This window comes from Aotus nancymaae, unplaced genomic scaffold, assembly GCF_030222135.1.
Source record: "Aotus nancymaae isolate 86718 unplaced genomic scaffold, 86718_ANA_hifiasm-v0.15.2.pri h1tg000059l, whole genome shotgun sequence".
Taxonomy (NCBI): domain Eukaryota; kingdom Metazoa; phylum Chordata; class Mammalia; order Primates; family Aotidae; genus Aotus; species Aotus nancymaae.
The window spans coordinates 51,737,795-51,764,445 of NW_026988473.1; the positions used below are offsets into that span (position 1 = coordinate 51,737,795).

The following is a 26,651-nucleotide window of genomic DNA, read 5'->3' on the forward strand; positions in this document are numbered from 1 at the left end:
GAGTTGTATTTATCTCAGAGAGGGTGTGGGAGAAAAGAACACAAGGGGCTTCAGTTATATTTGGGTGGTAGATATATGAGTGTTCATAAATTATCTATATTTATATGTCTATATATCTATATATATATTTTTTTGAGATGGAGTCTCACTCTGTTGCCCAGGCTGGAGGGCAGTGGTGCGATCTTGGCTCACTGCAACCTTCGCCTCCCAGGTTCAAGTGATTCTCCTGCCTCAGTCTCCTGAGTAGCTGGGATTACAGGCACGCACCACCTCACCTGGCTAATTTTTGTATTTTAAGTAGAGACGGGGTTTTATCATATTGACCAGGCTGGTCTTGAACTTCTGACCTCCTGATCTGCTTGCCTCGGCCTCCCAAAGTGCTGGGATTACAGGCGTGAGCCACTGTGCCCGGCCAGTATACTTTTATGTACCTGGCATATTTCATAGTTTCAGATTTTTCTTTTGTAAAAAAAAAAAATTCAACTAGAAATTTTCAAATATTTTATAATCATTGACTTTTTATAGATTCTGGGCTATTCAGTTTTAAGAAACATGGTGGTAGCAATATCCAAGAAGTGAGGTTGCTACCTGCTGAGTCTTCTTTGTGAGAAGAGAAATCTTTGCCAAATGCAGCATTGTCATTGTTACCTATCATCTTAAGTGTCACAGGTAGCAGAGGTTGTAGATCTCAAGCCTAAAGGTGTGAGAAAATGAGTCTACAGAGAAAGGAAATACAAGAGGAGAGCAGGTTTTAGGAAGTGAAAATGAGTTCATTCTTAGGCTTGAGATGGTAGACATACAGGAAGACACGTATACTAACTGAATTTAGAGATAAGAGACAAGAGCTTGGGGGAAAAGTCAGATTTATAAGTACACATTTTGGAAATTATAATGTATTCATTGAGAATAAATGAGTTTGCTGAAGGAAGGTATAAAGAAAGAACAGGTTGAGACAAAGTATTGGTGAAAGGGATTAAAGAAGAACCAGTAAAAGAGATTGAGAAGGAATAGGTTGAAGGACCAGTGGGGAAAGAGAAGAGTAATGTGCCATAGAGATTAAGGCACGAAAATTTGACAAGGATTTATTCAGATTAATTCAACATTTATTGAATGACCACTATGTTATAATCACTTTTTTGTATTGCAGAAAATTAAGAGTGAGAACTGAGAAAAAGCCATGGGATTTGATGGTTAAGGTAGAGTTACCATGTCATTGTAACTATACTCCTTGTCTGTAAGCTTTTTAAAGACAGAGATTCTGTTCTATTTGTCATTCTAATCTCAGTGCCTGACACAGTATCTGCCACATTGTTAAGTGCTCAGCAGTAAATATGTGAAAAATGATACCAAATATAAAGTACTCAGATTTCTTCTAGGATATAAAACATATTTTTGCTATCTAGTCTATATGTTCCATTGCTCTCCAAATCCCTCTTCTGGCTTTGAAAATAGTATTTTTTTACTTTTTCAACATCTCTTTGATGTTATCAAGAACTTTAATTTGAATACGTTTCTTTATCAATAATCTCTTTAATCAGTTCTAACATAGATTTCTTCCTACCTCATCATGTTTCATTCAGTGTTGCTTTTTGAAACGCTATTTTTTGTTTCCTTTCTTACTCCTGTTACCCACTCAACTCTATGTAAAGACAGTTCTATTAGAGCTGTATAGAGGTAGCATGAGCTTCCTGGGGAAAGCATGTTTTCTCTCTGTGGTATTCAGCAGAATCAGGACCACAATTGGAAGCATGTGAGAGTATTAAACACAGGTGGTTAGAGAAGATGACTTTAAAAAAAGCTTCATTGAGACATAATTCACATATCATGCAATTCACCTATTTAAAATGTACAGTCACTATAGCTTTTAATATATTCATAGAGTTGTGCAACTATCACTACAGTCAATTTTAGAATATTTTAAATCACACACCTCCCCACCAAAAACCCCATACCCATTAGGTAGGCACTTTCCCCCTCCTCTGTACCCCCTAAACCCCAGCTCTAGGTAATCACTAGTCTACTTTCTGTCTCCATAGACTTGCCTATTCTGAATATTTCTTATTAATGGAATCATATAATATGTGGTTTTCCATGACTGACTGTATTCACTTAGCATAATATTTTCACAGTTCATCCGTGTCGTAGTATGGATCAATACTTTATTCCTTTTTCTGGCTGGATAATACTGTGTTGTGTGAATATACCACATTTTGTTTATCCACTCTTCAGTTAATGGACATTAAGGTACTGTAAATAATGCTGCTGTGAACATTTGTGTACACGTTTTTGTGTAAGCATATTCTTGGCTATATACCTAAGAGTGGAATTTCTGGGTCATATGGTTCCACTATGTTTAACCTTTTGAGAAACTGCCAGACTGTTTTCCAAAGCAGCTATACCATTTTACGTGACCACCAGCAGTGTGTAAGAGAGTTCCTTTTTCTTTACATCCCTCAAACATCTTTTTCATTAGAGCCATCCTATTAGTGTGAAGTGGTATCTCCTTGTGAGTTTGATTTGCATTTCCTTGATGGTGAACAGGGTTTAGCATCCTTTCCTGTGCTTATTGGACATTTGTTTGTTGTCTTTGGAGAAATGTCTATTCAGATCCCTTGCTCTTTTTTTTTTTTTTTTTTTTTTGAGACCGAGTCTCACTTCTGTCGCCCAGGCTGGAGTGCAGTGCTGTGATCTTGGCTCACTGCAACCTCCATCTCCTGGAGATTTCTTCATTCAGTTGTTCCCTAACAGTAAGCCTTCCAAGTAGCTGCAATTCTCCTGAGGCAATTCTTCTGCCTCAGCCTCCCAAGTAGCTATGATTACAGGCATGCACCACCGCGCCCAGCTAATTTTTTTTGTATTTTTAGTAGAGACAAGGTTTCACAATGTTGGCCAGGCTGGTCTTGAACTCTTGACCTCAAATGATCTGCCCACCTCAGCCTCCCACAGTGCTGGGATTACAGGCATGAGCCACCGCACCTGGCCACAACTGCCCATTTTTAATTGAGTTATTTGTCTTTTTAATGTTGCATGGTAAAAATTCTTTGTATATTTTGGATACTAAGCCTTTTCAGATGCATGATTCACAAATATTTTCTTCCACTCAGTGGATTGTCTTCACTTACTTAATGATGTCATTCACAGCACCAGAGTTTTAAAGTTTGATGAAGTTGGCCGGGCGTGGTGGCTCACACCTGTAATCCCAGCACTTTGGGAGGCTGAGGCGGGCGGATCACAAGGTCAAGAGATTGAGACCATCCTGGCCAACATGGTGAAACCCCCTCTACTAAAATATAAAAGTTAGCTGGGTGTGATGGCCCACGCCTGTAGGTCCCAGCTACTTGGGAGGCTGAGGCAGGAGAATTGCTTGAACCCAGGAGGTGGAGGTTACAGTGAGCTGAGATCATGCCACTGCACTCCAGCCTGGCACCTGGTGACAGAGCGAGACTCTGTCTCAAAAAAAAAAAGCTTGATGAAGTCAACTTTGCCTACTTTTCGTTTTGTTGTTTGTGCTTTTGGTGACCATTCTAAGAAACTGTCACCTAATCTAGTCACAAAGATTTATGTCTTATGTTTTCCTCTAAGATTTTTAAAGTTTTAGCTCTTATAATTAGGTCTTTAATCCATTTTGAGTTAATTTTTGTATGTGGTATGAGATAGGGATCTAATTTTATTCTTATACATGTAAATATCTAGCTGTCCCCACACAATTTGTTAAGACTGGATGACTTTTAAGGTCCCCTTTGATGCTTTGTAGTACTTTGGTTTCTGTTATTGTCTAAACAGGTGGACAGTCAGGATTTCATGTTATGGCCGTCTATTTCTTTAAGAATATATTGTGTCTGAAAACAAGGATTGCCATTAGTTTATCTGTTTCCAGGCCTCTCAATTGCTTTCAGTTTTGTCTTCCTCCGACTATTACGATACTGGTTTGTTTCTAGTCATCTTTGGCTAGCTCCTTTTTCTTTTCTTTCTCTTTTTGCACATAAATACAGTATTCTTCCAGCCTTTTGGTATTGGGAACCATTCATTCAATTTTAATTAGCTTTGCCATTTAGGTAGCTTAGAGTTTCCTCTTAACCCTAACTGCAGTCTAATAAAAAAATTTTCTCTGTATTCCATCAACACCTGGAATATAAAGTGTGAAAAATGTATATTCAGTTGTTCCCTAACAGTAAGCCTTCCAAGTTTCTTCATTATCTTCTCTATCTTAAACTAAACTCTTGATTGTGGAGTTTTCTGACTCCTCCTCCATGAGTTCTATATTTTGTTCAGTGTTAAATGCCATTGATTACATGGTAATAGCCCTTGGACATGTTAACTTTAAAAAATATGATTTATAAATTTAGAAGAGAAGAGGAGACTTTATTTCTTATAAAGAGTTACAACCTTCAGTGTGGCCATTCTGACAGGCTGGGAAGCATAGCCTCCAGCCAAAAGCAGAAACACACACTTGGAGGGATGGGCAAAAGGAACAGGAATTCATGCTTAGCAGGTGGCCATATCTACATATTCAGTAAGCTATAGGGGGAGTCATGAAAGTCATGAATATTTATGAAAGGAGAAACATGTCCTTCATGGGTCTCATGCACACAAAATAGTGATAGTGTGGTCAGAGAATGGAGTTTTCACCCCTCTGACATCAAAAGGTGAAGCAGAGGACATGAAAATCCTTACTGTGCATTCTCTGTAGACTAACTAGAACCATTCTGTGGTTGGTAGTCTCTTATCAGGCAATAAAAGGAGGGACAGTATCGTGTGGTTGGTTGACAGCCATAGTGGAGTTTTTCAAAATGGCTGGTTTCTGTTTAGTTGTTAGGGAAGAAAGACTAATAGTGGTTTGTTAGGGAGAGGGTATAACGAGGTATATCTGAACCCCCCATCCCAGCATAGTCAAGAATTTAGTTTTCAAGGTTACTCTAGGGTCCCCTTGGCCAGGAGATGATCCATCAGTCAGTTGGTGGGCTTATAATTTTATTTTTAGTTTGCAGACCTATCCTTTCCTTTTTATGGCTCTAGCCACCACCTCAGGGATTTGCATCTCAGTGCTAAATTACTATAATAGCCTTTTTTACGTTTTCCCCAGACCCTAGTTTCTCTCTGTATTAGGCCCTATACTCAGCTGCTAGATTAATCCTCATCAAGTACCCTTCTCATCAAAGTCTACTGTATCAAATTTATAAACCACACAAGTTAGCATTTTAGCTCCTCCCCATCTTAACTTCTTTCTCCTTATCTCTTGTTACTTCCCTAAATGGAGACAAATTAATTTGGTAGTAAGTCCTACTTCATGGTTTCTTTTTCCCTATCTCATGTACACACTCTTGTTTCCTTTTGGTATGCTTTTGCTTCTCTGCTATTCTTTCATTCCCTATAGTGATTGACTCCATTTGACTCCTCTTTTTTTAAAAGAAAGATTTTGCATCTTTCAATACTTGAATATTTAGCTTATCTAGTAATAGGTCCTTGACACCCTGCTGCTGCTGCTGTTATTTGTGTCTTTGTTTTAGATATTCTGCTTTTGAAGGCATTGTTCCGTGTGGGAACTATTGTTTCTATTACCTTTATCACTGTCTTCTTTTCTTGCATATGGCAGAATCTTGAACATAATTGGTATCTTATAAATCTTCCTGGATGACAAATCTATGGAAGTTTTTGGGGAGAATGTGTAATGTCATTCTTAAATTTTAGAGATGCAAAATAATGCTTTTTATGTAAGACCTATTTTTAATTTTTTTTGTTTTATGCCACTTTTGAAGATAGTATTCTCAACACAGTAAGGTGAAGTTCCGCAACATATTACTACAAATATTAGATCTAGTTTATTGAACATTAGCCACCTGATATATCAGATTCTCTCAAGAGAAAGGTTAGTTTCCTGAATGGTGGCTAGGCATATTATTATTATTATTATTTTTTTTTTTTGAGATGGAGTTTCGCTCGTTACCCAGGCTGGAGTGCAATGGCGCGATCTCGGCTCACCGCAACCTCTGCCTCCCGGGTTCAGGCAATTCTCCTGCCTCAGCCTCCTGAGTAGCTGGGATTACAGGCACGCGCCACCATGCCCAGCTAATTTTTTGTATTAGTAGAGACGGGGTTTCACCATGTTGACCAGGATGGTTTCGATCTCTTGACCTCGTGATCCACCTGCCTCGGCCTCCCAAAGTGCTGGGATTACAGGCTTGAGCCACCGGGCTAGGCATATTTTTGAAGGTGCATAATGGCCAAAGCCAGTACACGTCATTTAATATACTAAGATCCTTGAAAATTTTAAAGGGACATAGTCACCAACATCCAGAATAAAGGATGGTAACATGGTGATTTATTTCTTTTACCATCTAAAGCTGTGCTTCTGTTGCTGACTCACTCTTAAAAAGATGCATTTCTTTTCATAATTTTCCATGTCATCCAAAGTCAACATTGAGAGGAAAAGGAGTATCACTGGAGTGGAGCTCGGCTGAGAAAGGATACAAGGTGGAAGACAACTTCCAAGCCTGCCTGCCCACCCACCTTCTTTCTTACCTCAGGAGCAGAGTTGACTTTGAGAACTAAATTCTAATTTTTTAAATCTTACCCAAATTCCTGCCTAACAAGCCTGAAGAGTCATACCCTACAAACTATGAAATCTCATCAGAGGGGTTTTATTTAGCCCCATATAATCTAGCCTGCTTTCCCACCTGACTCTGGCATAACTTCACATAACAAATAAGGAAAGAAATAAAAACATTTTAACTCCAAATATGTTCCCTTGCCCTGTCTTGAAATTGCCCTGCAAGGTTGTCTCTTGTTGGAAAGTTCCACATTCTACAGAGAATCTCCTTTCCACCCGCTTTTTTTTTCTTTCTTTCCAGACCCAGGAGAAAAATCAACTAAGGCACCCTTTTAAGTCTGATAAGTATAACCCCCCCAAATTTGAGACAGATCTCAGTTAATTTAGAAAGTTTATTTTGCTGAGGTTCAGGATGCATGCCCGTGGCATAGCCTCAGGAAGTCCTGACGGCATGTGCCGAAGGTGGTCAGGGCACAGCTTGGTTTTGTGCATTTTAGGGAGACATGAGACATCAATCAATATGTATAAGAAGTACATTGGTTTGGTCTGGAAATGCGAGACAACTTGGAGCAAAGAAAGACTCAAAGTGGTGAAGGGACTTCCAGGTCACAGATAGGTGAGAGAGGAATGGTTGCCTTCTTTTGAATTTCTGATTAGCCTTTCCAAAGGAGGCAGTCAGTTACGCATCTGTCTCAGTGAGCAGAAGGATGACTTTGAATAGAAATGGGAGGCAGATTTGCTGTGAGCAGTTGCCCACCTTGAAGGGGCCCATAATATTTTCCTTTCACATAAGAAACATTTTACAACCTACTCCCTCAGAAGTCTGCCATCTGAGAGTTTCCTCTGCACAATAAAACTAGGAAAACCTGGTCTCCACAACCCTATATCTTAACCTAAACATTTCCTTTCTATTGATCACAAGTCTTTAGATAAATTCAACCAATTGTCAACCAGAAAATTTTAAAATCTACCTATAGGCTGGAAGCACACCCACCCCTCTTGAAATTGTCCTGCCATTCTGAACCAAACCAATGTATTTGATTGAGGTCTCATGTCTCTCTAAAATGTGGGAAACCAAGCTGCACCCTGACCGCCTTGGGCAGATGTTCTCAGGACATTCTGAGGGCTGTGTCATGGGCATGGTCATTCATTTAGCTCAGAAGAAATCTCTTGAAATGCTTTAGAGTTTGACTCTTCATCAACAACTTAAAGACAGTTCTCAGTTCATAGCATTTTATTAATTTTGTCAGTGAAAGTTTACTTTCTTGTTTTATTCTTTTACTTTTAGTCCTTTATGCTTAACCCACATTCCAGTTCCTTTCCTGCTCATATGCACCTACTCTAATGTGTTTATGTCTGTATACCTACATAGTTGCTTGAAAAATACATCATTATGTGTGTGTTTTCAACCTACATAATGGTATTTGCTTATACTCTAATGTGTTTATGTCTGTATACCTACATAGTTGCTTGAAAAATACATCATTATGTGTGCGTTTTCAACCTACATAATGATATTTGCTTATTCTTAACCTAATACTATGCTTTTAAAGATGTATTCACGTTGCTGTAGGTATATCTAAAGTGTGATTTCCAAAGCTATGTAGAATTCCATATTTATATTCACTCCATTTTGATTTTTCATTCTTTCAAAGGAAATCAGTTACTTCAAACTCCCTGCTACAATGTTTTCACAGCAAACATTCTCATGTAGGTCTATAAAGTCTGTAATTCACATGTATATAACCTTATTTGAGATTTTCAGTGGGATTTATTCACCAGAGTGGGATCATTGGATCATAGGGTGTGTACCTATGTAATATCACTAAGTACAGCCAGATCACTATGCAGAATATCTGTGTCAGTTACACTGTTACCCACAGTACATGAGCATTCATGCCTCTCCACATCTTTGTCAATTTTGTTCAAATCAAATCCAGCAATTTTTTATTCATATTTTTAGAGTGTTATTTACGCTCTCTAGTGTTTTCTGTTCTATCATGTTATTTCTCAGTGGTTTTTCATGCAAGCCTGTTTATGTGGCCGTTTGAAGATTCCTTTCTGGCAGTTGGTGTTAAATTTTGACTGCTCTTGATGGAAGAAAAAAAAAATGCAAGAAAATAATTGCAACACCTCCCCCTGCTTCTGCCCCTCCCCACCACTGCCCACTGGCCCAAGCCCTGCTCTTCCACTCACAAGGTTGAGCCCCTTTTTCACCCTGCTTGTGCTACATGAATCTTGTCTGCTCAGGTATAGCTGATTAGAAAGAGATGTATACCTACCCAAGCTGAGTACTTAGTCGTCCTCCAAGGAATTTGAAATTTGGATGTTTCAGCTAGCCTCTTGAAGAACATGCAAATCGGAGGGTGGGGGTGACCATCTTCCCCTATGTGCACAAAGAAGCTAGAGAAATGGCCTGCAAAGAAAGGAGAATAAAGAAGATGTGCACAGAAAAACAAAACACCTTATGGCCCCATAGAGAGGGAGAGAGATTGAGTTAGAATGTGAAAGTACCTGTCCTGGATCCAAATGGCTTTCCTGTTTCTAGTTCTCTTTTCTCCTGAGACCACATTGCATTTTCTTATCTATGTTAGTTAGGGGTGGCTAACCGCTATAACAAATAGACAAAGTGTATAAGACCCTAACACAATAGAAGTTGATTTCTTACTCAGGCAAACAGGTCCAGATGACTCTTAAGTTAGTGAGGCGGCAGCAGTGGAGGGCTCTGCACTACATAGTTATTTAGGAGTTCAGGTTGATGGAGGCTTTTCTGTTTTCTACCCATGACTTCCAAGGTCCCCCTGGGTGTCAGCATCCATACTGCAATAGAGAAATGATCATGGAGTTGAATAACAAGGGAGGTTTTATAGACCAGGTCTTGAGCTAGCACAATTACTCACATTCCTTTGCTGGAACACAGTTACATGGCCACATTTAACTGTATGGGAGTCTGAAAAATATGGTCTAGCTCAGGACACAGAAGGAAGAGAAAATGGGTTTGGTGAAGAGCTAGAGATGATCACATCATATTTAGTATCTGTGTGATACCTCTGTATCTTTTTAATTAAGTTCCCCTTTTTTTTTTCTTAAACTTATTTGAGTTGGCCTCTGTTATTTATACCTTAATGCTTTGGTGTTTTCATGATAGCCATCTTGAAAATAGTAGAAGAGATAAAAACTGATTATTATCTTCTCAGGAAAGTTGGGCCGATTTCCACCTATGATGCATCATCACCAGGCACCCTCAGATGGCCAGACTCCTGGGGCTCGTTTCCAGAGGTCTCACCTTGCAGAGGCATTTGCAAAGGCCAAAGGATCAGGTGGAGGCTCTGGAGGAGGAGGTAGTGGAAGAGGCCTGATGGGGCAGATTATTCCAATCTATGGCTTTGGGATTTTTTTATATATACTGTACATTCTATTTAAGGTAAGTAGAGTCATCTTAATCATATTACATCAATGAAAATCTTAATATTATGGCAATGAAAATCATTGTCTACATTAAAACTTTTTATAGTTCATAAAATTATTTCAAATCCATCATTTCTTTAAATCCTGCCTCCTCTTTGTGAGGTACTTAGAATAGCCATTATTTCAGTTTCACATAAGAAATCTTTACTCAGTGTTTAAGTGTTTTGCCCCAAAATTCACAACTAAAAAGTCAGAACTAGGACTTGAACCTGGATCTTCTGGTTCTTAATCCAGTAAGTGATGTAATTCAAAGCCCTCCCCACTCCACCCCCTAAAAATTTGAACATCTTTACAAGCTGAAAAGGAATATAAAGATTTTCTAAGTGACTCAAGCCTGTAATCCAAGCACTTTGGGAAGCCGAGGCAGGCGAATCACAATGTCAGGAGTTTGAGACCAGCCTAGCCAATATGGTGAAACCCTGTCTGTACTAAAAAAATACAAAAATTAGCCAGGTGTGGTGGCATGCACCTGTAGTCCCAATTAATCGGGAGGCTGAGGCAGAAGAAATGCTTGAACCCAGGAGGCAGAGGTTGCAGTGAGCCGAGATTACGCCACTGCACTCCAGCCTGGTGACAGAGCAGGACTCTATCTCAAGAAAAAAAAAGATTTTCTAAGAAGAATTTTATTATTGGGATTGGCACAGTGATATCCAGATAGCCACTGTAAGACCAAATAATGACACCACTTTGTCCTCCTTTTTTCTCCACAGGAATATGAGATGCTGTTTTTGATATTATCTCCAATAATTCTCCTGAGACAGAACTGTCCATCCTGAAATTAAGCCTGATATTTCCTAGCTCTGGGGAGACATGGGTGTGGGTTCTTTAAAGCAGACCCTCAGTTAAGTTCCACCTCCTGGCAGGCTTTTGCAGGCCACAGGGCCATGCACTGTGAAGTAGAAGCAGAAGCTTCACTTTGCCCTCCTGTCTGGAGTAATCTTTTTTCTTTTTTCTTTTCTTTTCTTTCTTTTTTTGAGACAGAGTCTCGAGTGCAGTGGCATAATCTTGGCTCACTGCAACCTCTGCCTCCCAGGTTTAAGCAATTCTCCTGTCTCAGCCTCCCGAGTAGCCAGGATTGTAGGTGTACACCACCATGCCTAGCTAATTTTCTTTTGTATTTTTAGTAGAGACAGGATTTCACCATGTTGGCTAGGATGCTCTCAATCTCCTGACCTCATGATCCACCCGCCTTGGCCTTCCAAAGTACTGGGATTACAGGCATGAGCCACCGCACCCAGCCTAGAGCAATCTTAAGTAAGATGAATACTTTCTTGCCCAGGAATTCTGCAGGCAGTCTGAGTTGAGTCTGTAAGAATGCCCCTAGGATACCACACATCCCTTTTGGATGAGCATGAGCAAGGAAGATGACCTGTAGGGAGATTTTTTTCCTTGTGCCTTGATAATTTTTTACTTGGAACGTTCTCATCTTCTGGTGTGTGTGTTTTTTTTTTTTTTTTTTGAGGTATTTCTCTAATGTTGCTATGTGATTTCATTTCTGACTTCATTTTTGTCTCCCAACCTCTTTTTTTTTATTTGATATGAGGGATTCCGTGACTTTGAGGTTCTGAGCTGCTGTTGATGTGCTATACCTCCTTCAATTCTCAGCTCTCAAAGGGGAAAACAACTGCAGAGGATGGGAAATGTTCCACTGCCACACCTGGAAACACCCACAGGAAAATTAGTAAGTGCCCCTTCTCAGCATATTCACAGGTATCATTGAGTCAGTTACAGCCACAGGGACAGTATGTGGGTATGTCTTAAGAGCATTTCTCAAAAGTTGCTCCAAATTAATCTGATGCCATTTTTGCCTTAGTTCTGGGAATTCTCAGAAGTTTTTATATTGATGTTGGGGTTTTAAGGAAAGGATAGCTACAAAAAGTACAAAACTACCAGTTCATGTTTTTATATATTAGCAAATTAATATTTCATGTTTGGAATGAATTCTCATTTCCAGACTTCAAAATATTGGTAGCAGAGAGGAAAACTGAGGCAGAGAAATTGTGTCATTGCCAAAATCAGTTTTTAGATCTAGGGAAAGAATTTAACACTTCTGACTCTTGAAATATGGCCATCCGTTACTTATTACACAACTAGAATATTCTATGTTCTCTGGGGAAATTAAATTTATACAACATGGCTCTTTCCTCAAAGAATGTATAGACTAGAATAGAATGTCAGGAAAAATAGAATGTATGTCAGGAAAAATAACCTATGAAAAATTTATCACCCACAATGAAGAGACTTGATAAGCATTGTGGGAAGTCATGTCTATCTGGATTGTAACTGCTTTTTGACTGCTTTTTGGATTTCCTTCTGGATTTTCTTTTCTTTTCTTTCTTTCTTTCTTTTTTTTTTTTTTGAGACAGAGTCTTACTCTGTTGCCAGGCTAGAGTGCAGTGGCATGATCTTGGCTCACTGCAATGTCCACCTCCCGGGTTCAACTGATTCCCCTGCCTCAGCCCCCTGAGTAGCTGGGACTACAGGTGTGCGCCACCATGCCCGGCTAATTTTTTGTATTTTAGTAGACACAGGGTTTCACCATGTTGGATAGGATGGTCTCGATCTTCTGACCTCATGATCCACCCATCTTGGCCTCCCAAAGTGCTGGGATGACAGGCATGAGCCACCGTGCCTGGCCTTACTTCTGGATTTTCTATGGAGCTAAATATCCCAGTCACACTTTGCATACTTTTTGAAAATCTTAAATATTCACAGAATCTTTTAATAAAACTGCTGTATTCTTAAATGAGAATGGGAAGTACAACAGTACGATAGTTTTTTTAAAAATGTGTGGTCTCTCTAACAGGCTTAGGGAGTTGTCTGTGATGGTTCTTAGACTGTTGCTTATTTTTCAGCCAGTTTTGAGCTTGCTCACCTGCAAGAAAAACTGAAGGAGACAGAAGCAGCCATGGAAAAATTAATCAACAGAGTGGGACCTAATGGTGAGAGGTAGGTTTTCATGTAACAGGATCAGACTAGTTCTCATTTAGAAAATCAGTTCAAAATTAGGCTCTTTTTTTGATAAATAGACCACTTATTTTGATTTTATGTACTGTCAGTTTTTAAATTGTGAATATGTCATTTACATATTCTTTCTCATTTAACACTTTTCATTCCCATACTCTCAAGCAGCCTGAGTTTTCAGAAGTTTAATGTTATGCAAATTATTGTGAAAATGAATAAATTTGTGAGTAACTCCTACAGGGTGAAATAACTAGGACTTAAGAAAGAAAATTTCCTAACTGTCTAAAATAGTATACTTTTAAGTAAAACCAGATTATTGAACATGTGACTTTCTACTTGAGACAAAATGAGAGAAGAGAGCAAGTGTGATCAGATGAGGCATTCATGTTTGTGTTGACTATGCCAGCACAGAATTAGACATGTAAATTACATGTTAAGAACCGAACTAGCCATTTAGAATGCCCCAAAGGGAAGACACTCCTCTTGCTACCAGGCTGACTGAGAATCTGAAAAGGTAGCTTCAGGAGGTCGATGGAAGTGGACAACAACCAAGACAATGTGGATATAGGAAGGCAGGAGGGAAAAACCAGTATGTGAGATTGAGGTTCAGTTTCAGCTAGTTCTTCTGGCAAGGATGGAGGAAGAATGTCAGGGCGAGTGGCAGAATCCCTTGCAGAAGAAAATGTCAAAATGTCCCTCCTGCAGGTTTATGGGCACATTGTGTAGTTTTTGCCCCAGGAAATCATTGCTCTACCTTAGCCTCTTCTATTTGCCATCCCTTATAGTACTAGTACCTTGTGCCTCTTTCTCTGTTTACTGGCTCCAGCCTTGCCTATCTTTGGTTGGATAGGAGAGAGTGGGTATTCTCAGATTGCAGCCCCCTGACCTGGCATTTCTCTGCAATATCTGCAGTGCTGTTGAAATGACATTTATGAGGATGAACCTTGCCTGTGTGGGCCCAGGAGTCTTGATCTTCTTTCTGTCTGGAAAGCAGAGTTACTATCTGGAGTGTTCCCCAAAGTTGTATAGATACGTGAATATATCTGTGTGAATGTATAGTAATAGTTGATATTTATTGAACACTTACTAAGGACCACACTCTGAACTAAATGCTTTATATACATTATCTAACATACGACTATTTGTATGAGTGTGACTAAACCAATTTGTGCAATTATACTTTTCTGGCCTTGTCTGCCCTAACTCTGTAGCTGCCACCTACAGTCTGGGTAGAGAACTACCCAGGCTTTTATAGACAGTTGTGCCTGAAAAAATATCTGTACACTCGCCTGGGCCATTGGAAACCCCAGGCCACACCTAAGGGTCGTGGAAACCATAGATGAATACCTATGGGCAGGGCTTGTCACTTGGGAGACCCAACTCCTGGAGCTTGGGGTAAGAGACTGCATGAAGATATTTTCTCATTATTATTTACTGTTGAGTAGCAGACTCCCATAACTCAAATTACTCCACCATTCAACCCATGTACACCATGTATCTATAACCCAAGCCAGGGATGCAATACTGTAATCCCTAACTACTGTCTGTCCTCTTTGTGCCAGGTTTATTTCTCCTTGTTTTATGTGCCAAGGCAGAGAAGCTGTCCCTATACCACATCTGGAGTTGTACTGTCTTGTTTCAGGGGCTACAGGTCCTAGCCTAGGATGTTTACTTTTTATAAGTCGCTGAGGTGTGGACTCCTTGGGAACACATTGATTGAAGCCTGCAGCATGGCAAAGATTGTGTAAAACATTTTCTACCCTACCTCTCAGGAACTGGGGAGCAGCTGTCTTCTCACTGAAGAGAGAGCATGGCTCCTGGCTGTTTACCAAATCTCTTATTGTTTAGTTCATAAGATGTGATTTTTCTCTTTGACACTTAATCCAACATCTTTTATCCTTACAGGTAGACCCTATGGGACTTATACCCTAAAAATTGTAAGGGCTAGGCAGCCCATATGTCTTTGTATGTTTTCTGTTGGTGTAACTGAATACCACAGACTGGGTAATATATAAAGAATGGAGGTTTACTTAGCTCACAGTTCTGGAGGCTGCGAAGTCTAGGGTTTACAGGCAGGTGAGGGTCTTCTTGCTGCATCAAAGTTGTATAAATACATGAATATATCTGTGTGAGTGTATAATATTGTGAGTGTGATATTTATTGAACACTTACTAAGGATCATACTTTGAACTAATGCTTTAGATATATTATACGTAAGGGCTCTGCTCTCATGTCCTAGTTACTTCATAAAGGTCCTACCTCTTAATACTTTTCCAATGGCAATTAAGTTTCAAGATGAGTATAGGAGACAAATATTGAAACAAAGCACCATGTTTCTACATTGTTTTCCCTTTTGCACCTGCATTTGTGTCCTTTAACCTCAGTTTCTGTGACGTGTTCTTTTACAAGTCTATGCTTCTGTAATTATTGGAAAAGCCCAAAATATTCCAGTATTTGTTTTGTCAGATCAAAATTGTATCATATCTCTGGGTTTCTGGGGGTAAAGCAGGAGACACGTTCATTTACAGCCTCTTAAGTCCTTTTATATAATATTCCATAACTGCAGGATGTTGGCTTAAAATTCGAGAACTCTGCAGTTTCTGAAACTTTCTGAAACTTTACCTGAATGCTTAAGAACAGAAATATGGGGAAAATTTTTTATATTATCTAATAAAACTTCTCAGAAAGCTTTTACTTGTGAGGGATGTAGGTCTGTACACATATTTAAATAATGACTCCTAGAATGTCAGTCTTGTGCCATGCTCTGTCTGATATTAAGCACAGTGTTCAGCTCAAGGACACAAAGACTAAGGAAAAGATCTAGGAATCAGAAGTGAAGTGTCCTAATTTCTGTCCTTATGATTAACAAAATTTCCTTTCTGGAGTAGCAAGCCCAGTTGTAACAGTTTACCTGCTAGAAGCATGATATGGTCAAGCAGTGAGGGTGCAACCTCTGGCAGCAAAGAGCCCTGGAAAGCATGTTGAGTACGTATGTGGAACTGCAGATTTCTGCCATGAATTCCTGGAATGTAAACTCTTTGAGGCTAGACTTAGCCTATTTTGTTCACTGTGTTTGTGTAGTTGGTACTAAGCAAATACTTATTGAATGAGAATATACCTATTCACTTTTTTTTTTTTTTTTGAGATGGAGTCTCTCTCTCTCTCCCAGGCTGCTGTGCTGGCTCACTGCAACCTCCACCTCCCGGGTTCAAGTGATTCTCCTGCCTCAGCTTCCCAAGTAGCTGGGACTATAGGCACACATGACCACGGCTAGCTAATTTTTGTATTTTTAGTAGAGACAAGGTTTTATCATGTTGGCCAGGCTTGGCTTGAACTCCTGACCTCAGGTGATCTGCCCACCTCGGCCTCCCAAAGTTCTGGGATTACAGGTGTGAGCCATCATGCCCAGTCCCTATTCACTTTTGATATAAGCATTTGTACATTTTTGTGGTGGAAGAGGAAATCATGACCATTCCCTGTTGAGGTCCTTTACTTCAGTTCCTGATCTCTATATACAGAGCCCATTGAACATATCTCATAAATACCTACCTTTAGCCTCACCATATGAGAAATATCAATTGAATGAACGAATGTCCAAGATTCATTCAATATATATCCCTCAACTGAACCTACTCTACCTTTAATTTCCATCTCAGCAAATGGCTCTGTCATCCACTTAGGTGCCCAAAGCAGAAATTAGATGTTATCCTTGATTCACCTTTTCTTTCACTTCCCATATCTCATCAATCACCATGTCTTGTCATTTCTATTTAATTAATAAGTCTGTCTCCCTGCAAAAGACTGTAGACTCCCTGAGGTCAGGGATTATCCTTCCTAGCTCTGGAGCTTAGCACAGGCACATAAAAGCCTCAAAAAAAAGTATTAGATGAAGAAAGAGTGAGTGAGTGAATGAATTAATGAATGAATACCTGTTTTTGACATAGGCCATAACTATCTCGTGTGGTTTCTCTAATTTTGCCTCCTTTCAGTTTTCTTTCTGTTTTCCAAACAGATGGATTATCTTTTTTGTTTTAATCCTTCAACAGGTCCCTTTTGATTTTGAAAAACTGCAGGATCTTTCACATAGCTTACATGGGCCCAAGTGACCTGGCCTTGTGTACCTCTCTCTATCTTTCTTCATCACTCTCTCTGTGGTCCAGCCACACTGACCACTTGCTGTTCCTCTAAAATATCTGTACATTTTTGCCTCTAGGACTTTGCATATGCTTTTTTGTTTGCCTAGGTCCTTTCCATCCACAATATACACTTATTTTGACTCCGAAGGCTTTTGAGGAGAAATGTCACAATTTGCTGTGCTTTAGAAAAATAGCTCTTACAGTAATAGAGTGACTACAGGCTAGAAGGTTATTGAAAAGGTTTCAGCAAATAGTAATAAATCAGCCAGTGAGAGTGGAAAAGAGGGGACAAATTAAGGGGACCTAATGGAAGAAAAAAAATCACAGGCTGTATCGGTGTTCCTTTGTTGTAAGCAGCCAACTCTGGCTAGCAAAAAATTTGGAGTATGAGGAGGCAGAATTTATTGGAAGAATATGGGGTAACTTATAATATCAAAGGAATAGCTGAACATCCAGGTTTCAGGAAAGGTGGTAATCAGAGCAGCTTTGGGCATTTAGGGAGCAGGAACAAAGGGACAGTCTCCTCATGGACTGTTGCCAGGATGAATTTAATGTCACAAGTATTCAGTTCAGGCTTCACAGTGTTGAAGGTCCAGAAGTACAGTTGGCCCAACTTGGGTCCTATATCTATCCCTGAATCAATCCCTGCAGCCAAGGAATGGAAGATGATAATTAGCTGTGGGTCACATGGCCAGCCTTGAAGGAGAGGGTAGGGGATGGATGGCTCACCCTAACCTTTGCACTATGAATGGAGGAGGAGCTGGTTCCCCAAAAGAAAACTAACCAGATTAAGAGCAATGAAGAAGAGTAAGTAAATAAAGATGCATTGGAAATTTACGGCCAAACCGGAAGGAAGATTATGGCATTAACCAAGATAAAATACAAAAGAAGGGAAAATACATAAGGCTTTGGAGTTGAGATCATGAGTTTAGCATTGAGTATGTCTGAGATGCCATTAGAACATCCATGTATAATATGAAACAGCAATAGGAAATTTGGTTCTTGCGGTCAGAGCAGAGGGCTCAGGTTTGGAAGTCATTTGGCTGGGAGTCAGAGATGGAGAAAATCTCCATGGAGAAAGGTGAGATAATCTTTGAGGCATATCAGAGTCTTTTGCCATAGCCTGAAGTCTTCTTTTACTGGTCTGAGTTCTGTTCTAGCCATGAATGGTGTTATTAAAATCTGTTTAATTCTCTGTACTTAATTTTTGGATTTGGAACTTGATGGCTCTGCTAGGCTTATAGAATTCAAAATTCTGGTGAGGCTATATCCCAACTGTGACCTTTTATTTTTCTATCATCTTAGAATCTTCCATACTCAGCCTCTTCTGGGCTACGTGTTCATGCAGTTGCTCACGATCCTGAGCTAACTGGGACTTGGTTTCAAGAGGTGACTTTAAGGTTAACTTTAACATAGTTGAAAGGCCTTCAAATGGAAATGCCCAGAAGCCCAGGAAATAACTGGAGTTGTGAGACGGGGGTTTGCATGAAAAGTCAAGATTGAAGGTAGCCTTAGGACATCTTTTCTGTAGAGGCGATGGTCTAATCCATGATACTGGGTCAACTTCCTGAGGGTATGATTATAAGAATGGAGAAATGAGAGTCTTAGGATTGAGCCTTGGGAAAATTGTTTTGGGAGGTAGGAGGATGAAAGTGAGCCAGAATCATAGATAAAAGGAATGGTTAAAGAAGTGGGAGGAATACAAATGTCTCAATAGCTAGATTTCGAGGAGAGAGAATGGTCTATGATATAGAGAAGTCAAGAAGAATGAAATATGAGAAAAAGATCCTTGGACTAGTAAAGTGAAAATCACTTAGGAGTAAAAGTTTTTGCAAGTTTTGGTAAAATGATAGAATGGAATTCAGAATTCAGAGAGGTGGAAGGAAATAATGGATGGTGAGGAGGTGGGAACAAGTCAAACTAATACATAATTATTGAACTCTTAACAGTGATCATGGCATTATGCCTATACTATTGTGAACTTAATTATTACTGTCCTGTAGGAGTATCAAACCAAGCTGAGACTATAAGGAATCCATAAAAATATTCATTGCAGTAAATTCAGATGTCATAAGGTAGACCATGATTAATGTTTAATGCATGATATGGACAATAAAAGTATACTTGTTTAGAGTGAAATGAGGATGCTTTGGTTTGGAGTTCTCTGGGAAAGCTCTTGTCTGTTCCTGCTTCCTCTTGTCTACCCATCCTCTTTTTTTTCTTTAGACGGAGTTTTGCTCTTGTTGCCCAGGCTGGAGTGCAGTGGCGCTATCTCGGCTCATTGCAACCTCCACGTCCTGGTTTCAGGCGATTCTCCTGCGTCAGCCTCCCGAGTAGCTGGGATTACAGGCATGTGCCACCACGCTTGGCTAATTTTGTATTTTTAGTAGAGATGAGGTTTCTCCATGTTGGTCAGACTGGTCTCGAACTCCCGACCTCAGGTAATCCACCCGCCTCTGTCTCCCGAAGTGCTGGGATTACAGGCGTGAGCCACTATGCCTGGCCTATCCATCTTTTAGGATAAGGGCTTCTGATTTCCCGTGACTTAGGAAACAGAATTAAGAGTCATTCATTGAAGATCAGAAAGGCCTGTGTACAGTCTGGAAAAGTAACATGTGCCACTTAAAGGGACAAGCGTTTGTGATAGGCAGTTAAGCTCTTCTAGTCTGCTCCAGAAGCCTCACACAAAGTGGGTTGTTTTAACAGTAAGAATTAGGGGTTATGTGGGGCACATGAGCAGTTGTGGAGAGTCAGGACTCCTGTACTGATGGGAAGAATTGAGCTATCAGAGGCCCTACTTAAGGATAGGATTTTAGCTGAATGTGGAACAGACAGGCATCTTTAGTAGTTCATGGCTTTGAAGCTACTTAGTATGGAAGAAGTAGAGCTCATGGTGTTTTTGTTTTTACTTTCACTGAGGTCTGTGGTAATGTTGGCTTTTCATATCCTCAGTTACTATCTTCATGTTGAAAGGAGAACTACTCTTCTTTTTTTTTCCCTATTAGTCATTAAGGCTAAAGTTAGTTAGGCTGAGCATAAAAAGAAGTAAGTGCAGGCTCAGAACTGGGTGTTAGAAAAATACATGACCATCTCCACAAGGCTAGTACAGAGTGCATCATTTTTCCTTTGTAAGTGTTGTATTAACTTGTGTTTGGGTTTTAAGAGGAGAATAAGTGGCCTCCATTAAATCCTGCTGCTAGATAAAACTGGTCTCAAAGCAGATAGTTCTGTCTTCTAAGTAGGACCGTGTTTGCCTAGCAGTGTGATGCAGTGCTTTCCTCTCAAAGAAAATAATCATACTATTGTCCTTGAGTCTCATGTTATTTTTGGACATATTTGCCAGAGCCACACAGCTAAGCTGCGATTCAAACCAGGTTTTCCAAAATGTGGAACTTGAGCACTGTGCTTCAGGAAGTGCACAGAATGCGATCAGAAGTGTGGATGGTTTTAGTTATGGTGCTTCCATTAACTGGCAGTATGAATATATAAACAATATTTCTCCTCTGTGGACCCCAGTTTCTCTAGTCTAGATGATTGAATTTTCAAAATTACTCACCTCTGAAATTTTAGAATATATCCTTATACCTGCACAGGTAAATTTAGCCTGGTGTTTCTAGTAGCATAAATTTTCCCTGGTTGAGGCTAATGGCCCAGAACATTTTCCTTTGATGACTTGCTTCAGAGAAAAGTGGCTTGTAGTAAATGGAGTAATGTGAGTAACAGTGAAATTGTTAGGTGATTAGAGAATCAGGGCATTGAGATACACTGAAAAAACACTGAACTGAAAGCTGAGACCTCTGGGATCTGGTCCTAGTATTGACATTAACTAATTTCGGGACCTTGGGCAATCACTTAATCTATTCTGGGCTTTAGTTTTCCCATTTATAAAATCAAAGCATTGAACTAACATCTCTGGTTCCCAGCTATGCAGTTTGAGGATCAATCCTAGAATAATTATCTGCTGCAATTGCACTTTCTATTCTAGTATCCAGACAGACCATAGTGATGTTTATGTCCATTGCCTAGGAGTATTTACCACTAAATGGTTGGACTGTCTGATATTTCTAAGCAGAGCACAGACTGTGACTTCTGACCAAGAGAAACGGTTGCTGCATCAGCTCCGAGAAATCACCAGGGTCATGAAAGAAGGAAAATTCATTGACAGATTTTCTCCAGAGAAAGAAGCTGAGGAGGCTCCTTACATGGAGGACTGGGAAGGTAAACAGTGTCTTCTCATTTCTTTCTTAGCTGTCAGCCCAGAAAAGAGATCTTACAGATATTTTAAAAATCAGCTTCATTAGATATAGGTGATAGGGAGGAAGGCAGCAAATCACACTGCCTGTGTGTACCTATGCAACAATCTTGCATGTTCTTCACATGTACCCCAAAACCTAAAATGCAATGAAAAAAAAATCAGCTTCATTATTGAGGCATAATATGTAAACAGTAATATTCACTGATTTTAAATGTACAGTTGGATGAGTTTTGACAAATAACGAGTTTGTGTAATCACACCATAATTTTGATAAAGAACATTTCCGTCACCCCAGAAAGCTCCCCACTCTTTGCAGCTATGCCCTTCTCCTGCCCCTGGTGACAACTGAAGTGCCTTCTGTGCCTTTAGTTTTGCCTTTTCTACGTAAGTGGATCATACTGCATATGCTCATTGGCTACTTTGATTTAGCATAATACTTTTGACATTCATGTTTGTAATTGAGTGTATCTGTACTTTTTTTCTTTCTGAGTAGTAGTCAGTTATATGCTTGTACCATAATTTGTTTGTTCATTCACCAGTTGAGGAACATTTGGGTTGTTCCTAGCTTTGCACTCTTATGACTCAGGCAGCTATGAACTTTTGCATATGAGTCTTTGTTTGAACATATATTTGTGTTCTTTTGGGTCTATACCTAGGAGTGACATTTCTGGGTTTAAGGTAATTATATCTTTAACTTTTTTTTTTTTTTTTTTGCCACAGTCTCACTTTGTCACGCAGGCTGGAGTGCAGCAGCACAATCTCAGCTCACTGCAACCTCTGCCTCCTGGGTTCAAGGGATTCTCCTGCTTCAGCCTCCCATGTAGCTGTGATTACAGGCCCCTGCCACTACACCCAGCTAATTTTTGTATTTTTAGTAGTGATGGGGTTTCACCATGTTGACCAGGCTGGTCTCAAACCCCTGACCTCAAGTGATCTGCTGGGATTACAGGTGTGAGCTACCATGCCTGGCCACATGTTTAACTTTATTAGAAACTGTCAACCTGCTTTCCTAAGCTGTACTTTTTCTCTTCACACCAGCAGTGTATGGCAGTTGAAGTTACTCCACATCCTTGTTAACACTTGGTATTGTCAGTCTTTTTAATTTTAGCCATTCTAGTGAGTGTAAAATGATATCTTAATTGTGACTTTAATTTACCTTTCTCCAATGACTAATAATGAACATTTTTTCATGTCCTTATTTGCCATCTGTGTATCTTTGAAGTGTCTGTTCAGATCATTTGCCAATTTTTAAATTGGGTTGATTAGGTTCTTGTTGGGTTATAAGAGTTCTTTATATATTCTGGGTACAAGTTCTTTGTCAGTTTTGCATTTTGCAAATGTTTTTTCCTAGTCTGTAGCTTGCTTTATATTTTCTTAACAGCATCTTTCAAAGAGCAGAAGTTTTAAATTTTGATGAAGTTCAATTTATTATTTTTTAGTTCAAATTATTATGATTTACATTGTTTATGTTCTGTTTAAGAAATCTTTGGCTAACCCAAGGTTTGCCTAACTCCTGTGTTTTCTAGAAATTTTATGGTTTTAGCTTTTACATTTAGGCCTGTGATCTAATTTGAGTTAACCTTTATAGATACTATCAGGACTGAGGTTTATTTTTTTCCATATTAAATACTCAATTGTTCAGCTTCTTTTGTTACATTTAATTAGCTTGTCATGTGCTTGAAAACCAGTTGACCATGCATGTGCTAGTCTGTTCTGGGCTGTTCTGTTCCATTGATCTGTATGTCTCTACTTGTACCAATATCACACGGTCTTTATTACTGTGTCTTTATAGTAAGTCACGATTTTGGGTAGTTCAAGTTGTTCAGATTTTTTTCTCCAGAATTATTTTGGCTATTCTTATGTCCTTCTCATTTTCATATAAATTTATAATCAGTGTGTCAGTTTTTATAAAGAAGCCTGATGGGATTTTGATTGGCACTGCTTTGAATCTTTGGATCAGTTTGGAAGAATTGATACCGTAACAATATTGAATCTTCTAATTCATGAACGTGTTATATCTCACCATTTATTTAGCTCTTTTAGAAGTTCTCTCAGCAGTGTGTTGTAGTTTCCAGTGTATAGGTCTTACATATGTGAGGGATATTGGTCTGTGATTTTCTTTTCCTGTAATGTCTTTTGTTGTGATTTCAGGGTAATCCTGACCTTATAAAATGCATTGGGATGTGTTCCTTCTTCTGTTTTCTGGAAAAGTTTCTGTAGGGTTGCTGTTATTTATTCCATAAAAGTTATGTGGAATTCTCCAAAGATACTATCTTGGTCTGGATCCCTCCCTACTTCCCTCCCTTCCTCCCTCCCTCCCTTCCTCCCTTTTTCTTTTTTCTTTCTTTTTTTTTTTTTTTGACAGAGTCTTGCTTTGTTGCTCGGGCTGGAGTACAGTGGCACATGATCATGGCTTACTGTAGCCTTGATCTCCTGGGCTCAAGCAACCCTGCCACCTCATCCTCCTTAGTAGCTGAGCCTACAGGCATGCACCATGCCTGGCTAATTTTTAAATTTTTAATTTTTTTAATTTTAAAAAATTAGCCAGGCATGGTGGTGCATCTCTGTAGGCCCAGCTACTCATGCCTGGTCTTGAATTGTTCTTAAGCAGTCTTCTCGTCTTGGCCTCCCAAATGCTGGGATTATAGGCATGAGCCACTGCACCCAGTTGGCCTGGAGTTTTCTTTGTGGGAAGACGTCTGAATTTAATGTGTTTTATGGATATAGTACCATTCAGGTCATTCACTTCTTGAATGAACTTCGATAGTTTGTTCCTTTCAAGGAATTTACATAGTTCATCCATATTGTCAACTTTATTATTAGTATAAAGTTGTTCATTATATAGTCTAATTATCCATTTAATGTATGTAAGATCTGTAGGAGTGTACTCTCTTCTATTCTTTTTTTTTTTTTTTTTTTTAGAGAGAGAATAGGAAGGAGGAAAAAGAAAGCGAAAGAGAGAGAGAGAATGGGGAGGAGGGAGAAGGAAAAGAAAGAGGGAGAGAGAATGGGAGTATTGCTTTCTTGCCCAGGCTAGAATGCAATTTAGTAATGGGTATTGAAAAGCTCTTTTATACTGATAATTATACTTAATGATGTGGTCAGGAAGGAATAAGGGAAGAAGATAACAAACAGCCAACCAATATTTAATTTAAACCTATGAAATGCTATGCGATTACTGAGGAGTGATTTACTTCCAATTATATAGTCACCTTTGGAATAGGTGTGAGGTGGTAATGTATGTTTTGTGTATTTGAAGTGGAGAGTTCTATAAATGTTTATTAAGTTTACTTGTTCCGGGTCTGAGTTCAAGTTCTGAATATCCTTGTTAATTTTCTATCTCGTTCATCTATAGAATCGTTAGCTCTTCTTGTTACATTGATCCTTTTGCCATTATGTAATGTCATTCCTTGCCTCTTTTGATCTTTGTTGCTTTAAAGTCTACTTTATCAGAGGCGAGAATTGCATCTCCTGCTTTTTGTTTATTAGTTTATTTTTACTCTCTGTTTGATTGGTAAATCTTCCTCCTTCTCTCTGAGTCTTTGTGTATTGTTGCATGTAAGATGGGCCCGGATGCAGCATACCGATGGGTTTTGGCTTTTTATCCAATTAAAATATATATAGGTTTAATACCGGCGTTTGATGCTAGCTGGCTGTTTTGCCCATTAGTTGATGTAAATTTTTTATTGTGTTAAAGTTCTTTGCTTTTTGATATATTTTTGGAAAAGCTGATATTGGTTGTTCCTTTATATGTATAGTGCTTCTTTCAGAAGCTCTTGTAAAGCAGGCCTGGTGGTGGTGAACTCTCTAAGTACTTGTTTGTTCGCAAAAGATATAATTTTTCCTTCACTCATAAAGTTTAGTTTGGCTGGATAGGAAATTCTGGGTTGAAAGTTCTTTTCTTTAAGGATGTTAAATATTGGTCCCCACTCTTTTCTGGCTTGTAGGGTTTCTGCTGAGAGATCTGCTGTAAGTCTGATAGGTTTCCCTTTATGGGTAACCTGACCTTTCTCTCTGGCTGCCCTTAGTATTTTCTCCTTCATTTCAACCCTAATAAATCTGGCAATTATGTGCCTTGGGGTTGGTCTTCTTGAAGAATATCTTTGTGGTGTTCTCTGTATTACCTGGAGTTGAATATTACCCTGCCTTGCCAGGTTGGGAAAATTTTCCTGAATGATATCCTGAAGAGTATTTTCCAACTTGGATTCATTCTCTTCATCACATTCAGGTACACCTATCAAACGTAAATTAGGTCTTTTCACATAGTCCCATATTTCCTGGAGACTTTGCTCATTCCTTTTCATCCTTTTTTCTGCATTCTTGTCTTCTCGTTTCATTTCACTGAGCTGGTCCTCGACTTCTGATATCCTTCCTTCTGCTTGATCAATTCGATTGTTTAAACTTGTGCATGCTTCGCGAAGTTCTCGTGTTGTGTTTTTCAGCTCCATCAGTTCACTTATATTCTTCTCTAAATTGTCCATTCTCGTTAACAGTTCGTCAAACCTTTTTTCAAGGTTCTTAGTTTCTTTGCATTGGGTTAGAACAAGTTCTTTTAATTCACAGAAGTTTCTTATCACCCACGTTTTGAAACCTGCTTCTGTTATTGGAACACACGTGTAATCTATTAAGCCTTGTTCCGTTACTGATGAGGAATTGCAATCCCCTGTAGAGGGAGAGGCATTCTGATTTTGAGTATTCTCTACCTTTTTACGCTGGTTTCTTCCCTTCATTATATATTTGTCCGTCTGTCGTCTTTATAATTACCGGCTTTCTAACTGGGTCTCTGACGTCCAACTTGTTGATTCCCTGCGCCGAGATCTGAGCAATCCACTGAGCCGGCCAAAACAGTGGTGTTAAGATTGATGGTGCTTTTCTGCCCGGGAATCTCCGGACTCTGCACCAAGAACTGGCGTGCTAAGGCACCAGCAAAACCACCACGCCGGCCACAAAAGTCGCCCTGGCGACCCGTGGGGCTCCTCCACTGGGAATCTCCTGGTCCGTGAGCAACAAATATTCGTCTGAAAGTGTGGCGTCCTCTCGTTCTTTGCGCTTTCACTGGGAGGTACGTGCCTGAGCTGCTAATCATCAGCCATCTTCTGCCAATCTTATCTTCTATTCTTGATATTGGTAATTTGTTTCTTTTCCTGATCAAGCTGGCCAGAGGTTTATCAACCTTGTTGATCTTTTCAAAGAACTCTATTTTTTTTGTTGTTGTTTCTTATTTCATTGACTTGTGTTTCTTTCTTTCTTGTACTTTTGGTTTAATTTGCCTTTTTCTTGT

General features: G+C 39.4%; 1 protein-coding gene across 6 annotated transcripts in view; it reads left to right on the forward strand.

Annotated features, from left to right (window-relative positions):
• The window catches only part of RIC3 (RIC3 acetylcholine receptor chaperone), a 79,386-nt gene that overhangs the window by 22,233 nt on the left and 30,502 nt on the right, over nt 1–26,651 (forward strand). For 3 of the 6 annotated variants that reach the window (XR_010338359.1, XR_010338358.1, XM_064365212.1), the window contains exons 2-5: nt 9,745–9,971; nt 11,621–11,696; nt 12,871–12,964; nt 21,185–21,333. Coding sequence is in view for 4 of the 6 variants with exons in the window: in XM_064365212.1 (XP_064221282.1) it covers nt 9,745–9,971; nt 11,621–11,696; nt 12,871–12,964; nt 21,185–21,333 (546 nt within the window). In the remaining 2 variants the exon portion in view is untranslated. Of the gene's footprint in view, nt 1–1,147; nt 1,197–9,744; nt 9,972–11,620; nt 11,697–12,870; nt 12,965–21,184; nt 21,334–26,651 lie in introns of those variants that run through there. The other 3 variants (XM_064365213.1, XM_012456719.2, XM_021675128.2) reach the window with 3 other exon arrangements.